Source organism: Nomascus leucogenys, chromosome 22a (genome assembly GCF_006542625.1).
Source record: "Nomascus leucogenys isolate Asia chromosome 22a, Asia_NLE_v1, whole genome shotgun sequence".
In the NCBI taxonomy this organism is placed as follows: Eukaryota; Metazoa; Chordata; class Mammalia; order Primates; family Hylobatidae; genus Nomascus; species Nomascus leucogenys.
In genome coordinates, this window is record NC_044402.1 from 133196757 (window position 1) to 133214159 (window position 17403).

The 17403-nt window shown below is 49.1% G+C and overlaps 1 protein-coding gene across 1 annotated transcript in view; it reads left to right on the top strand.

Annotated features, from left to right (window-relative positions):
* EFHD1 (EF-hand domain family member D1) overlaps positions 1-17403 on the top strand; it is a 49900-nt gene that overhangs the window by 18442 nt on the left and 14055 nt on the right. Inside the window, exon 2 of the mRNA XM_030803177.1 lies at positions 11051-11198. Coding sequence (XP_030659037.1) covers positions 11051-11198 — 148 coding nt within the window. The remainder of the gene's footprint in view (positions 1-11050; positions 11199-17403) is intronic.

The following is a 17403-nucleotide window of genomic DNA, read 5'->3' on the forward strand; positions in this document are numbered from 1 at the left end:
GTGGTGGCAGGGTTCTGTAGTCCCACCTACTCAGGAGGCTGAGGCAAGAGAATCGCTTGAACCCCGAAGGCAGATGTTGTAGTGAGCCGAGATTGCGCCACTGCACTCCAGCCTGGGCAACAGAGGGAGATTCCATCTCAAAAAACAAACAAACAAGCAAAACAAATACCTAACTCCAGTTTCTGTCTTTGTGAACTGTTTTGGAGGGGCGACCTTGGCATTATGAGGACTGACCTGAAAATCAAGTCTCACTTCCCTAAAACCCAGCTCCTCTGGCCACATCACCCAGGCTGGGGCAGAGCTGCGGGTTAGGGGGTCAGGCTGGGGGTCCTCCTTGGGCCTGCTGATCTTGGGCTGATCGACCTTGGTGGGCCTGTTTCTCCATCAGCCAAACAGCACCACACCCCTCAGAGGAGCCTTGAAGGATTACATCAGATGACATTTATTTGAAGGGTATGGCTGGTGAGACTGTTTCTCTGAATGTGTGCAAGGCGGCAACATCAGCATTCCTCTTGGCCAACAATGAATTCCTTTGCATATGTCGGTAGCCACGGGACCATGCTTTGAGGCCAAAATCAGAATCCACAAATATTCAGAAACGTGACTCCTATCATTTCTGTCTACATCTGGAGACATAATTGCCAAATGTCTAACTCTGACAGTTACAACAGTGACCTGGAAATGGGGACACTGAGCACACACTGTGCCTTCTCTAGCCCCTTCCAAGTTCACGGGCACATCATTCCTACTATACTCGAAAGCTTAGCGTCTGCTTGAAACCCCGGGTTCATTCTGATCCCCAGGAATTCACTTACTTCAGTTTTCACCATCTATGAAGCGGGGCTACTAATAACCACTTCACAGCACTGCTGTGTTCAATGAGGTAATTTAGGACAGTGCCTGGCACTTCTAAGCTCTCAGGCAACCATAAAGGCAGGCGGCTGTGATTAATTCTTCACAGGACTGTTGTGAAGATCAAAAGGATCAGTACATGAGACAATGCCTTGTGAACTGCAAAGCCGACCAGTTTTAGTTACTACACGTTTGGAACCCTGTTGTGTGCAGTGCCCTATGTAGACATTAGGCATTTTGAGAGAAGCAGATAAAATAGTGAGATGATGAAGACGTGAGGTTTTTCCTCCCTGTCTTGCAAATCCAGGCCCTAAAGGAAGTGACTAGACAAACCCTCCAAGGGTCACTTTGAAGAGAGAAAGATCGGTTTCTGGTGTATATATCCTGGCTCCATAGGAGAGAGGGTGCCACTGATGTGGTAGCTTTATTATTTTTTTCTTTTTATTATACTTTTTGTTTGTTTGGTTGGTTGGTTTTTTCTTTTTTTGAGACGGAGTTTCACACTTTTGCCCAGGCTAGAGTGAAGTGGTGCAATCTCGGCTCACTGTAACCTCTGTCCCCTGGGTTCAAGCGTTTCTCCTGCCTCAGCCTCCTGAGTAGCTAGGATTATAGCCGCCCACCACCACGCCCGGCTAATTTTTGTATTTTTATTGGAGACAGGGTGTTGCCGTGTTGGCCAGGCTGGTCTCAAACTCCTGACCTCAGGTGATCCACCCACCTAGGCCTCCCAAAATGCTAGGATTACAGGCATGAGCCACCGTGCCCAGCTGGTTTTTTCTTTTTTCAAGATGGAATCTCACTCTGTCGCCCAGGCTGGAGTGCAGTGGCATGATCTTGGCTCACTGCAACCTCCGCCTCCCAGGTTCAAGCAATTCTGCTGCCTCAGCCTCTCCAGTAGCTGGGATTACAGGCACGTGCCACCAGGTCCAGCTAATTTTTGTATTTTTCGTAGAGATGGGGTTTCACCACATTGGCCAGGTGGTCTTCAACTCCTGACCTCAAGTGATCCGCCCACCTCAGCCTCCCAAAGTGCTGGGATTACCGGCATGAGCCACCGCTTCCGGCCTGTGGTAGCTTTAGAATCCTGCCAGGACTTAAATAAAGGGAACTTGGCTGATGCTTCCAGCAGGAACAAAAGAAAGCAGCCCTGACTGAGCAGCTGGGATTGAAGGGGGTGGTTGGCTCAGGATTCCTTTCTCCCCTGCCCTTCTCCCCTCCACATTACATGGTCACATCTCCACACTCACTTTATTCCTGTGCCCAGCTGGTGGCTCTCAGCAGAACACCAATGGCCCTTTTCCTTCTATGGGACTTGCCCACTGGGCTAGTGGGCTTGTTTCCCGGCACATTCTCTCCAAAGGAATTGAACCAAATTGTCTTGCCCATTTAAAGAAGTTGGGGCCAGGCCCGGTGGCTCAGGCCTGTAATCCCAGCATTTTGGGAGACCGAGGCGGGCGGATCATCTGAGGTCAGGAGTTCGAGACCAGCCTGACCAACACGGAGAAACCCTGTCTCTACTAAAAATACAGAAGTTAGGCGGGTGTGGTGGCAGGCGCCTGTAATCCCAGCTACTCGGGAGGCTGAGGCATGAGAATCACTTGAACCCGGGAGGCAGAAGTTGCAGTGAGCTGAGATTGCACCACTGCACTCCAGCCTGGGCGACAGCAAGACTCCGTCCCAAAAAAAAAAAAAAAAGTTGGAATTCCTTCAATATTGCCCCAAGCTTGCCAAGGTCTTTTCTGACATATTTGACCTTTTTTGTTAGGCCTGGAGAATGTTGCAGGCTTTGGGGCCTGAAAGGAAGGTTTCCCAAGTCTTCTAGACTCCTCTCAGTTCGAACCCCAGAGGTAAAAGGATGACTTTTCTACTTTTCTTTTCTTTCTTTCTTTTTTTTTTGAGACAGAGTCTCACTCTCACCCAGGGTGGAGTGCAGTGGCACAATCTTGGCTCACTGCTACCTCCACCTTCAGGGTTCAAGCAATTCTCCTGCCTCAGCCTCCCAAGTAGCTGGGATTAAAGGTGTGGGTATCCGCCACCCCACCTGGCTAGTTTTTCGTATTTTTAGTAGAGACAGGGTTTCGCCATGTTGGCCAGGCTGGTCTTGAGCTCCTGACCTCAGCTGACCCTCCCATCTCAGCCTGTCAAAGTGCTGGGATTACAGGCGTGAGCCACCATGCCCTGCCAGAGTATGGCTTTTCTCATCCCCCTCCCTGTGTTGGGGAGAGCCTCTTGTCCCTCACATGTGATAGCCCCTCTGTGTCTGCGGGAGGCTGTGCTAGCTCCGGCTTATGTGGGCTGGGAAGCCGTCTCCCTGGTCCTTCCTCTCCCAGCTGAGGACAGATTCCTGCCTATTCCCTGACCTTTACTTATCCTCCCGTCTGCCCAGCCAGTTTATCTCCTGTTCCTGGGCGCTGCTGTCTTCTTACACCCAGACATTTCAGTTCCTCCCTTACTCGCTTCACTCTCCTTCCTTTCTGCTCACTCTTTGTTCATGTCCCAAATGATTTGTGTGTCATATGCACCACACTGATCACTTCAGCCTTTTCTGCGAATTCTGTTGGAACATGCTATGTATGCTGGGCAGTGAGCGGTGGGCAGAAGACATTTATCCAGAATCTTGGCACTGAAGGGACCTTAGTGGTCATGTTTTTCTTTTTTAAGAGATAGATCTCACTGTGTTGCCCAGGCTGGACTTGACCTGCTGGGCTCAAGCAGTCCTCCTGCCTCAGCCTCCCAAGTAGCTAGGATTACAGGTTCAAGCCACTGTATCTGCCCTTAGTGGTCATTTAACTGGGCCACCCCTTCTAAGGCTGACTTGACCAGAGAAGTGCTTCTCAGAGGGTTTCCTTGAAAAACCACATTGCCAAGGTGTGTCTTCTCAACAGAAAATCCCCAAATGCAGAGGACTGTGTGGTCAGATGAGTCTGTGCGCTCTGTTTCCCTCTTGTAAGTTTTAGACACATACGGAAGGCTCTGGAAAGTTCCACACTGAACCTGTTTACTTTGACTGGGACTCCATGTAACAGAGACTGTCCCTCCCAGCCGGTTTGTGCAAGCTCTCTTTACTTCTCAGGTCTAGTTCCAGTTGGCTGTTTTGCCAGAAGGCACTTCCTTGCACTTAGCTGAAGCCTGTCTCACCCATTTCCATGCACAGAGCCCAGTTCTGGCAGCCTTTGGGCCCCTGGGCAACGTCTGAAGGCAGCTCTTTGCCAAATCCCACTTGTTCCTTCCACCCAGTCCTTGTGTGGGGTCTTTTTTTTTTTTTTTTTTTTGAGGCGGAGTCTTGCTCTGTCTCCCAGGCTGGAGTGCGGTGGCACGATCTTGGCTCACTGCAAGCTCCGCTTCTCAGGTCCACGCCATTCTCCTGCCTCAGCCTCCCGAGTAGCTGGGACTACAGGTGCCCGCCACCACACCCGGCTAATTTTTTGTATTTTTAGTAGAGACAGGGTTTCACCATGTTAGCCAGGATGGTCTCCATCTCCTGACCTCGTGATCCCACCAGCCTCGGCCTCCCAAAGTGCTGGGGTTACAGGCGTGAGCTGCCGTGCCCAGCCTGTGTGGGGTCTTAAGTCCATTTGTCTTGGGTTCTTCCCACTGACCAGGCCCATGGCCTCCCTGAAGTGTGAGGTCTGCGTGGAGTGGGGCTGACCATGATGGGGTGGGTAGGACTGTGGCCCCTGCATTCGGGATTCAGGACCTTTTGTACTTGCCACTATGATTTATTTTGCCCATGAGTTTTTTGGCAGCCTCCCTAACTCACTGTAGCATCCCAGTCCCCTGAAGGTGTGGTCACAGGTGCAAGTGAGCGCCATTTCTCTCAAAACCTGTGCTGGGGAAGTCGGTCTGTGGGGGTCTTAGTTTTAGGACCTTGCTTTTTTTTTTTTTTTTAATTGTTTTGAGACAGGGTCTCACTCTGTCACCCAGGCTGGAGTGCAGTTGTGTGAACACGGCTCATTGCAGCCTCGACCTCCCAGGCTTGAAATGATCCCCCTGCCTCAGTCTTCTGAGGAGCTGGGACCACAGGCACATGTCACTATGCCTTGCTAATTTTTTTAAATATTTGAAGAGACAGGGTCTCACTATGTTACTCAGGCTGGTCTTGAACTCCTAGGCTCAAACAGTCCTCCCACCTCGGCCTCCCAAAGTGCTGGGATTGGAGGCATGCACCACCGCTCCCAGCCAGTACCTTGCATTTTTTAAAAAATTGTGGTGAGATACACATAATGTGAAATTTAGCAATTTTGTTTTGTTTGAGACAGGGTCGCATGCTGTCACCCAGGCTGGAGTGATCACAGCTCACTGTAGCCTCAAACTCTTGTGCTCAAGTGATCCTCCCCCCTCGGCCTCCCGAGTAGCTGGGACCACAGATGTGGGCCACCACACTCAGGTACTTTCTTAATTTTTTTGTAGAGATGAGGTCTTGTTTTGTTGCCCAGGCTGGTCTGAAACTCCTAGGCTCAAGTGATTCTCCTGCCTGGGCCTCCCAAAGTGCTGGGATAACAGGCATGACTGACTGCACCCAGCAAAATTCACCATTTTTAACCATTTTTAAGTATAGAGTTCAGTGGCAACAACATTGACATTATTATGCAACCATCACTGTCATCCATTTCCAGAATGTCTTCACCCTCCTAAACTGAAACTCTGTCCCCATTCAACACTGCCTCCTCATTCACCTCCCCGGCCCTTGACAGCCACCATTCTACTTCTGTCTCGATGATTTTGACCACTCTAGGGACCTGATAAGTGAATTCATACAATGAGGTGCCCTTTTTGCGACTGGCTTATTTCACTTGGCACAATGTCTTCAAGGTTCACCCATGTTGTAGCCTGTGAGCATGTGTCAGAGTTCACTTCCCTTTCATTGCTGAATGAAATTCCATTGTTTGTATAGATCACATTTTGTCAATGGGCATTTGGGTTGTTTCTACCTTTTGGTGTTGTGAATAATGCTGCTAAGAATACTAGTGTCAGCCATGCACGGTGGCTCACGCCTGTAATCCCTGCACTTTAGGAGGCTGAGGCAGGTGGATCACCTGAGGTCAGGAGTTTGAGACCAACCTGGTCAACATGATGAAAGCCTGTCTCTACTAAAAATACAAAAAATTAGCCGGCCGTGATGGTGGGTGCCTGTAATCCCAGCTACTCAGGAGGCCTGAGGCAGGAGAATCACTTGAACCCGGGAGGCGGAGGTTGCAGTGAGCTGAGATCGCGCCACTGCACTCCAGCCTGGGCAACAAGAGTGAAACTCCGTCTCAAAAAAAAAAGAATACTAGTGTGCAGACATCCATTGGATCCTATGGTAATTCTTTGTTTAGGACCTTGCATTTGTCTTTCTTTTTTTTTTTTTTTGAGACTGAGTTTCACTCTGTCGCTCAGGCTGGGGTGCAGTGGCATGATCTCAGCTCACTGCAACCTCTGCCTCCTCGGTTCAACCGATTCTTCTGCCTCAGCCTCCTGAGTAGCTGAGATTACAGGCATGTGCCACCACGCCTGGCTAATTTTTTTGTATTTTTAGTAGAGATGGGGTTTCATCATGTTGGTCAGGCTGGTCTCGAACTCCTGACCTCAGATGATACACCCACCTTGGCCCCCCAAAGTGCTGGGATTATAGGCATGAGCCACTGAGCCCGGCCAGGACCTTGCATTTTGCTTTGCTATATTTTATCTGTGGACATCACACCAGCTTGCTGAGATCTTTTGGGCCTAGATTCTGCCCCAACTTTGTGTCTGTCACCAGCAAATCTGAGAGTCAGCACCCTTTCCAGGTGGCTCTAACTAACAGCCAGTCTGCCTAATTGTATCCATACCTGTTTATCTTCCCCATAAGGGCCTGCTAGAGGGCATTGTTCACCCTGATTGGTGACATCAGGTCAGCTGTGGTTTTCCGTTAGCTCAACTTGACAGTAACGTTTCACAACTAAATAAGCATGTGACCCAGAATCCAATCTTGGGTATATACACAAGAAAATGGAAATATATGTCCAAACACTTGTATATGAACGTTCAAAGCAACACTATTCATGAGAGCCAAAAAGTGGAAACAACAAAATGTCCATTACCTGATGCGTGAAGAAATGAAGTATGGTATATTGATACAGTAGAATATTGTTGGGCTACAAAATGTCCACAAGAGGCAAATCCATAGAGACAGAAAGGCTAGTAGTTGCTAGGGGGTAGGGGTGGCAAGAGGAGAGTGGGGAATGACTGCTAATGGGTATCAGTTTCTTTTTAGGGTGATGCAAACGTTCTGGAATTACATGGTAATGATGTTGGCACAACCTGAATATACTAAAAATTAATGCACTGTACAGCGAATTTTATGGTATGTGAATTATATCTCAATAAAGCTGTCTTTTAAAAAAAGCTTAAAAAACAGGTAAGTGAGGTCCATCCTCAAGTCATTTTCAGTGAACCCATGGAAATCATTGCTTCCCTTCTTAAAGTGCTCACAAACCATCCTTTGGCGACACTAGATCCTGGGCTGGTGCGTCTGTGATTCACATACTCTGCCCACTTCTGGGAAACCCAGAAGCACCTTGCTTGTTTCCAGATCTGTCTCATCCTTCACGGTTCCTTAAAGCCCACCAACAGCCATCCAGCGATCTTGTCTGTGTCCTTTAGTGCTTTGCAATGTAACTCTGCCAGCAAGGAGGCTGCACTGAGCACAGAGCTGCTTGAGTAAGAAGTAGCCAGCATACTGTTAAAGTGAGGGCATTGCGAAAAAAACACAAGAAATAAAAATAGAAGCACCCACCAGAGGAAGGTGGTGAATGCTAAGTCCAGGAGAAGGATGGACAGTGGGTGCTATTGGAGAGCTGAGGAGGAAGCGGGTAGCTCCCTGAGCTCCTGGGCACAGGAAGACCATAGAGGAGGGCAGGGAGGGGGTGGCTGGGTGGGAGGAATGGCACGAGTTGGCCGCTGTGGCTGGAAGGGAGCCTGTCAGGGATTCCTGGGCCTCCTCTCCAGCCTGACCTTGGGAGCCTTAACTACCGCCAGCCCACAGCACTAGATTCCTAGGTGCCCACAGGCTACATTTCTTGGTGGGTAGTGGTTGTTCTCAATAACGGTGGGTTTTTGTTACTGAGGCTGTGTTGGGGAGAATGCAGGCGGGTAATGAGTGGATGAGTCAGTTCTCAAACAGCAATAAAGAAAAACCTGAGACTAACTAATTTCTGAGAAAAGTGGTTTAATTGGCTCATGCACAGTTCTACAAGCTGTACCGTAAGCATGGCAGCATGTGCTCGGCTTCTGGGGAGGCCTCAGGAAACTTACAACCATGGCAGAAGGTGAAGGGGGAGCAGTACTTCACATGGCCGGAGCAGGAGCAAGACAGAGCAAGCGGGGAAGTGCTGCACACTTTTGAACAACCAGATCTTGCAAGAACTCCCTCACTATCACAAGAACAGAACCAAGGGGATGGTGCTGAACCGTTCATGAGAAATCCACCCCCATGATCCAACCGCCTCCCACCAAGTGCCACCTCCAACACTGGGGACTACAATTCGACATGAGATTTGGTGGGGATACAGATCCAAACCAGATCAGTGAGGAAGCCTGATTTATTTAATTTTTAAATTTGTGTTTGTTATTTATTTATTTATTTATTTATTTATTTTTTGAGACGAAGTCTCGCTCTGTCACCCAGGCTGGAGTGCAGTGGCATGATCTTGGCTCACCGCAATCTCTGCCTCCCGGGTTCATGCCATTCTCCTGCCTCAGCCTCCCAAGTAGCTGGGACTACAGGTGCCCACCACCATGCCTGGCCAATTTTTTGTATTTTTAGTAGAGACGGGGTTTCACCGTGTTAGCCAGGATGGTCTCGATCTTGCTCTTCTGACCTCGTGATCCACCCGCCTTGGCCTCCCAAAATACTGGGATTACAGGTGTGAGCCACTGCTCCAGGCCTCTTTATTTTTTTAAGAGATGGGGTCTTGCTACATTGCCCAGGTTGGATACAATCAAACTCCTGGGCTCAAGCGACCATCCCACCCCAGTCTCCCAAGTAGCTGGGACTATGGGTGGGCATATGATACTATACCCAGCCTTATTTATTTAATTTTTTAAAAATTGTGGTAAAATGCACTTAACACAAAACTGACTAGGCCAGGTGCAGTGGCTCATGCTTGTAATCCCGACACTTTGGGAGGCCAAGGTGGGCGGATCACATGAGGTCAGGTGTTGGAGACCAGCCTGGCCAACATGGTGAAACTCCATCTCTACTAAAAATACAAAAATTAGCTGTGTATGGTGGCACACACTTGTAATCGTAGCTACTTGGGAGACTGAGGCAGGAGAATCGCTTAAACCCAGGAGGCAGAGGTTGCAGTGAGCCGAGATTGTGCCACTGCACTCCAGCCTGGGTGACAGAGCAAGACTCTGTCTCAAAAACAAAACAAAACAAAAAAACAAAAATTAGCTGGGTGTGGTGGCGCACACCTGTAATTCCAGCTACTTGGGAGGCTGAGGCACTAGAATCGCTTGAACCTGAGAGGCGGGGGTTGCAGTGAGCAGAGATCGTGCAGCTTCACTCCAGCCTGAGTGAAAGAGCATGACTGTCTCAAAAAAAAAAACAAAAACAAAAACACAAAACCTCTGACCACTTTAACCATGTAAGTAGATAGCGTTAAGTACATTGATATTATTGTGCTGCCGTCACCACCATCCATCGCCAGAACCTTTTTCTCATCTCAAGTTGAATCTCTATCCATTGAACACTAACTCCAATGCCCCTCTCTCCTAGCCCCTGGCGACCAAGCATCCACTTTCTGTCTCTATGAATTTGACTACTGTAAGAACATTACAGAAGTGGAACCATACAGGATTTGCCTTTTTGTGGCTGGCTTGTTTCACTTAGCAGAATGCCCTCAAGGTTCACCCGTGTGTTAGCCTTCCCTTCCTTTTTATTGCTAAATAATATTCCCTTGTATAAGCATACCATATTCCATTGTATGGATATACGGATATACCCCCCTTTTTTTTTTTGAGACAGAGTCTCACTCTGTCACCCAGCCTGGAGTGCAGTGGTGCGATCTCGGCTCACTGCAACCTCCGCCTCCCAGTAGCTCTCCCACCTCAGCCTCTCGAGTAGCTGGGATTACAGGCGTGCACCACCATGCCCAGCTAATTTTTGTATTTTTAGTAGAAACAGGGTTTCACCATGTTTGCCAGGCTGGTCTCGAACTCTTGACCTCACGTGATCCACCCGCCTCGGCCTCCTGAAGTGCTGGAATTACAGGCATGAGCCACCGCGCCTGGCTAAATAGACCCCGTTTCGTTTCTCCTTTATTTGTCCGCGGACACTTGCATTGTTTCCACCTTTTGGCTCTTGTAAACTGATTTGTTTTTAGAGCAAGGTATTCATACCTGAGCAACAAGGGGTCTCTGGGTGGCGGGAAATGCTTGAAGGGAGGAGAGCCAGGGGGTCTGTGGAGAGATCCTGTAATGGGGGAAGTGGCTTGGAGGAAGCAGAGTACAGAGGGCTGAAGATGGCTGGGCCAGGAGGGGACAGCCCGGTTCCATCTGGTGAGGCTGGGTTGGTTTCCTGGCTGGGGGCTGGGAGGCCAGTCAGCAGAGGAGCGGCCCTGTTAGAGGACAGAGTCAGAGCCCTCTTGGCAGACACGGCTGTTCAGAGCTGGAGACAAGACGAGTGAACCAGAGGGGAATCATGAGCCAGAGTCACGGCCGCACACAGGGGTGGGAAGCAACTTCCCTGGCGCTGGGACGGAAAGGCTGGGCTGTTGGGAATGGCCGTGGGAGAGAACCAGTGGCAGTGACCAGGAGGAGGCTCCTGGAATTGCCAGCCCTTCCCTGTGAACGTGCTGGGCGTCAGGGGCCAGCCCCTGCAACCCGTCCAGTGTCCAGCATTAGGAGGAGGTGCTCACTTGATGTTTGTTGACTGAAATTGGGGGAAATAAAGGTAAACAAGGCATGTTTCTCACCCTCCAGAAATTATGGTTTAGTTGAGGAGATAAAAGACATGAAAACCAACAGGTAGTACAAGATCTGCTTTGAGTCATACAAAGCCCTGAGGCGCTCTGAGGAGAGAGGGGTTCCTCTGAAGCAGGTGACCCACATCGGCCTCGCAGAGCGGGAGGTATTTCAGTCATTTTTCAATGAATGAAGCCAAAGGAGTTACATGTTTGGGAGACTAACGAGTGTCCTTTCATCCCGGTCATGCATTCCTTTGACCTGGCAGGTATGACGCTGGGCGGGATGGCTTCATCGACCTGATGGAGCTGAAGCTGATGATGGAGAAGCTGGGGGCCCCCCAGACCCACCTGGGCCTGAAGAGCATGATCAAGGAGGTGGATGAGGACTTCGATGGCAAGCTCAGCTTCCGGGAGGTACCTGCCTGCTGTGGCCCTGAGCCCCTGTGGGGTGCCCCTGAGAGGACCTTCAAGTGTGCAGCCCCCTGGAGCACAAATGGGTTTGGCCTCTCCAGAGCGCTGTTTGCATATCTAACCTGCAATTCCACTTTCAAAAATACGTTTTAGGAGACTGCTAACCCCAGTGCTGGCCTGGAAAAAGCAGCGTGGGTAGTAGTATAACCTCATTTGAGTAAAATAATAAGAAATTTGGAGGATGTTCACCAAAATATTCATAGTGGATATTTATGGGGGCAAAATTTTGGTGGTTTTATAATGTTATGTTTTTTTTTTTTTTTTTGAGACGGAGTCTCGCTCTGTCGCCCAGGCTGGAGTGCAGTGGCGCAATCTCGGCTCACTGCAAGCTCCGCCTCCCCGGTTCACGCCATTCTCCTGCCTCAGCCTCTCCGAGTAGCTGGGACTACAGGCGCCCGCCACCACGCCCGGCTAATTTTTTGTATTTTTAGTAGAGACGGGGTTTCACCGTGGTCTTGATCTCCTTACCTCATGATCCACCCGCCTCGGCCTCCCAAAGTGCTGGGATTATAAGCGTAAGCCACCGCGCCCAGCCAATGTTATGCTTTTTTATATATTAAAGCTTTTCATTTTTAAACGTATTTTTAAATTTTTTTATTTTTAATTGTTATGGATACATAATAGTTGTACATATTTATGGGGGACATGTGATATATTTTATTTATTTTTATTATTATTATTTTTTGAGACAGTCTCACTCTGTTGCCCAGGCTGGAGTGCAATGGTGTGATCTCAGCCCACCGCAACCTCCACCTCCTGAGTTCAAGCGATTCATGCCTTAGCCTCCCAAGTAGCTGGGATTACAGTGTACCACCAGGCCTGGCTAATTTTTGTATTTTTAGTAGAGATGGGGTTTCGCCATGTTGACCATGCTGGTCTCAAACTCCTGGCTTCAAGTGATCCTCCGCCTCGGCCTTCCAAAGTGCTGAGATTACAGGCGTGAGCCACTGAGCCCGGCCTACATGTGATATCTCGATATAAGCATACAATGTGTAATGACCAAGTCAGGGTAATCTGGGTATCCGTCACCTCCAGCATTTATCATTTCTTTGTGTTTGAAACATTCTATTCCTTTTAATTATTTTGAAATATACAATAATGCGGCTTCTTTGCTTATCACCCAGGCTGGAGTGCAGTGGCTCAATCCTCAATCATGGCTCACTGCAGCCTTGACCTTCTAGTCTCCATTGATCCTCCCACCTCAGCCTCCTGAGTAGCTGGGACTACAGAAATGTACCATCATGCCCGGCTAATTTAAAAAAAATTTTTTGTAGAGATAGGGTCTTGCTGTGTTGCCCAGGCTGGTCTCCAACTCAGCCTCCCAAAGTGCTGGGATTACAGGCATGAGCCACCTTGCCTAGCTACTTTTTATTTTTATAGCATGCAAAAATAGTTTATTTTTTATTTAAAAAAATTTTTGTTGTTGTTTATAGAAACAGGGACTCACTTTGTTGCCCAGGCTGGTCTCAAACTCCTGGATTCAAGCAATCCTCCTGCCTTGGCCTCCCAAAGTGTTGGGATTACAGCGTGAGCCACTGTGGCCATCCCCAAACTAGTTTGTTTTTTTTTTTTTAGATTTTTGGGACAAAGTCTCACTCTGTTGCCCAGGCTGGAGTGCAGTGGCATGATTTCGGCTCACTGCAACTTCCACCTTCTGGGTTCACGTGATTCTTGTGCCTCAGTCCCCACCAAGTAGCTGGGATTACAGGTGTGCACCACTATTCCTGGCTAATTTTTGTATTTTTAGTAGAGATCGGGTTTCTGCATATTGCCCAGGCTAGTCTTAAACTCCTGAGCTCAAACAATCTGCCTGCCTCGGCCTCCCAAAGTGCTGGGATTACACGCATGAGCCACTGTGCCCAGCTATATTTTTTAATTTTTTGAGACAGTCTCACTCTGTTGCCCAGGCTAGAGTGCACTGGTATAGTCTTACCTCACTGCAACCCTTACCTCCCAGGCTCAAGTGATCCCCCCACCTCAGCCTCCTGAGTAGCTAGACCACAGGCACGTACCACCACACCTGGCTAATTTTTTCAAAAGTAATTTTATAAAGGGTCTCATTCTGTGCCTGTGGAGCCCCCTCACCAACAGCCCAAGAATGGACTTGGTCTTTGAACCTCTGAAATTGCAGGCAAAATTTTGAGGTACCGGCATCCCACCGGGAAGAGTGCATATAGCGTTCACAGCTGATCCCCAAATGGCTAAGAACCTCTGTGAGACAGCCATTTCTATTTTAGGTACAATGTCTCAAGACTATCAGGTGTCTTCCATGTCAAGGATGCCACCCCACAGGGAAGGGAATTTCATGTGTTAGATGTGTCTGTATGAGTTTTATCAGAAGGCCTCTAGATGTGTCATTTGGCACCTGTATTGTATTAACTTTTTTTTTTTTTTTTTGAGACAGAGTCTCACTCTGTTGCCCAGGCTGGAGTACAGTGGTGTGATCTTGGCTCAGTGCAACCTCCACCTCCTGGGTTCAAGCGATTCCCCTGCCTCAGCCTCCTGAGTAGCTGGGACTACAGGCGCGTGCCTGGCTAATTTTTGTAATTTTAGTAGAGATAGGATTTCACTGTGTTGCCCAGGCTGGTCTCGAACTCCTGGCCTCAGGCAATCCACCTGCTTCAGCCTCCCAAAGTGCTGGGATTATAGGCGTGAGCCACTGCACCTGGCCTATTATAATAATTTTGATGATAATATCAGATTAAAGGCCCAGAGCATCTGCAGTCTCAGTCGTGTCTCAGCTTCAGCCCTTAGGAGCTGGGAGTAGAGGACTGTCCCTGCTTCCTGGTGTTTAACCTTGGTTATTCCAGAAATGTTGGAGTACTGACACCCTGGTTTTTTCACAGTTCACTGCAGACTCTCACTTCTGGGCTCAAACAATCCTCCCACATCAGCCTCCCAAAGTGTTGGGATTACAGGCGTGAGCCCCCACACCCAACTAGCACCCTGGTTTCTGATGTGAGACTTTGGGTCAAGCATTGGTCTGTCTAGGCTAGAAGTTCTTCCTGGAGGTCTGCAGCAGAACTGGCAGCCACAAGCCCCTCCCCCAGCTGTGATGAACTGGGCTGGTCCCTTGCTTCTACAAATCAGCTCCAGAACCTTCCACCTTTGCTGAACCTGAGATACGATTCACAGGGCTGGGCATGACCCTCTGGATGATCTCATCCAGCTTTGCATGCCAGAACCAAGGAGCTGAAGGGCCACAGAGATCTGGATTTGCTGGGTGTGGACTGTGGCCTTCATGCCACTCGGCCTGCCCTATCACCACCACACTTGTCTTCACAGCTGCCCTATTTGGCTCCTGCTGGCGTACTGGCTCTTTTCAGCCTGAATACCCCTGGAGTATAGAAGGCAGAGACTTTTGCCTTGGTGAAGCTTTGGAGTAGATTCTGGGGAGAGAGCTGTGGTGAGCTCTGGGAACAGGAGCTGAGAGGGTGTTTCGTGGCTTGCAATTGCCAAATGAATTAAGATGCATTCCCCCTTCTGCCCCGTTGTACTCAGGGGCCAACTGCAGGTGCTCCTCCCTGAATCCATGATGCTTGGTTAGCTTTTGGCTAGCTGCTGGTTTGGCCAGCAGGTGGTAGACATCAGAGGCTTGGAAATCTCCAAAGGGTTCCTGTGATTGGTTTGCACCCCCGTTCCAGAGCTTCAGGGACATTCACAGTCTACCCTTTGTCAGTTCCAAGCCCAGTCTCATCTCTAGTAGCTGCACCAGGTGTGCAGGCCTTGGGAGTGTAAGGACATGCTGCCACTCACACTTTCCTGTTCCATTATTTCACTGTGCTGGTTTCCACCTCTGCTTAAGGCCCTAGTGGACCAGGGCCGTGTTCACAGACTGAAAAGAGCATGGCTTCAGTCTACCACGCAAAGCTAGGTCCCCAGAGTGAGATCTTTTACTTCTGAGCCTCAGTGTTTGTGTCTTTAAAATAGCGATGTGAATAGCTCTCCCCGCTATTGTGACTGTTGTGAAAACTAAGTTTTCTTTCTGTGCCTTTTACAAGCTAGGAAGACATTCCTAACGGGAAACCATATTTGCTGCCACCTTGTTCTTGCACTTGCAGCTTCTGAAACTGTGAGAAAATAAATTTCTGTTGTGTGAGCCACCCAGTCTGCACAATTTTGTTAGGGCAGCCCAAGCAGACGAATACAGTGGCCCCTGGAGCCTGGCTGTGCTGGGCTGCCCGCCTGCCTGATCATGGTTGATCAGACCACGGATGGACCCCTGGTCTGACCAGGCCAATCGAATTCTGTCTCTCGGGATTTTGAAATTGGGGCTGAAGTGCTCTGAATTGGCTCTGCAGATGGCTGTTCTTGGAAGGATAATGCAACGTGGGGTGCCCACTTTCTACCATGCGGACCAGCATGAGAGATGGAGGGGGAATCTTGCCTCCAGTCCTAAGAGCTTTGCCTCTCCCAGTTCCAGTCCTCCTCCAGGCCACTGTGTCTTGTCCTTGGGTTTTTGAGACATCTTATTTTATTTTAATTAATTAATTAATTAATTAATTTAGAGACAGAGTTTTGCTCTTGTTGCCCAGGCTGGAGTGCAATGGTGCAATCTCAGCTCACTGCAACCTCTGCCTCCCGGGTTCAAGCGATTCTCCTGCCTCAGCCTCCCAAGTAGCTGGGATTACAAGCATGCGGCACCACACCCGGCTAATTTTATATTTTTCTTTTTAGTAGAGACAGGGTTTCACCATGTTGGCCAGGCTGATCTCAAACTCCTGACCTCAGGCAATCCACCCGCCTTGGCCTCCCAAAGTGCTGGGATTACAGGTGTGAGCCACTGTGCCTGGCTGAGACATCTATTTTAAATAACGAATACCTCCTTTTTGCTTAAGTGAACAAGTTTATTTCTGTCACTTGCAACCTAAGAATTCTAACTAATACCGAGGGAGTGTTTGCATCACCAGCCACAGCCATGAAGTTAAAAATTCCCTGAGTGTATCAGAAGCATCCATAGCTTGCGTGTGAAAAGGCTTTTTAGCTTTGTTAGTTCTCTTGCTGTCTCTTTGTTTTCTACCTCTCCTTCCCTCCCCCTCTTTCTTCACAGTCACAGCTAGGACAGTTTCCAATTCTTCTACCACATGCCCGGCTTTGTGGACTATAAATAGGAAGACAAACAAGGCTGGGCAGTTGGGTAAATTGTCATTTAGGGCGGTTGGTGATTGTAACAAAATTAAATGGAAATGTCTGGCATGCTTCATGGAAGGCTGGGCGCTTTCAGCTTGAGCTGAGTTTTTTCTCTTCTTTAACTGGCTGGGTTAGGGGGTACCCCTGAGGTGTGACAGGGATGCTGCTGGTCACCTACTGACCTGGCATAGTGAGTGGATGCGGTCTGGATCTGCCCCAGACCTGAGGGTTCAAAGGAAACAGCTCTGGGGAAGGGACCTGTGAGGAGAGCTTTCCCTCATGTTTCCAGTTCATGAAACCTATCCATAAACTGTCATCTCCACTCTGGATGTGAGAAGGCCAAGCCTCAGGGATAGCGAGAGTCCCTGAGGTTACCTGGGTGGGCGCTGGCTGGGGGTGGTGCTCTGTCTTTTCTTTTCTTTTTTTTAAATATATTTTGTTTTATTATTTTATTAGTTATTTATTTATTCGAGACACAGTTTCACTCCGTCACCCAGGCTGGAGTGCAGTGGCACGATCTCGGCTCACTGCAACCTCCACCCCTCAGATTCAAGCGATTCTCGTGCCTCAGCCTCCTGAGTAGCTGGGATTACAGTTGTGTACCACCACGTCTGGCTAATTTTGGTATTTTTAGTAGAGATGGGGTTTCACCATATTGGTCACGCTGGTCTCAAACTTAGGTGGTCCACTCGACTCAGCCTCCCAAAGTGCTGAGATTACAGATGTGAGCCACCACGCCCAGCCAGCCCTCCATCTTTTCACAGCTGCCTGTCTGGGTCCCAGACAGCACTGGCCTGGTGGGGCTGCCTGTTCTGTTTGCCTCGTGGAGCAATGAGGTGGGGCCTTCTGTGAAGGAAATGCTTTAAGGATAGCAGGGCACAGAGCAACCAGTATGTCAGTCCCTCTCTCCACATGCCTCTCATCCACAGCCCTGAAGTCTGCTGCTTCGATCTTTTCCACCTATGTGTCACCATCCCCTTGACCTCCAACCTATTCTTGGGGGGCCTCGCCTCCTCCA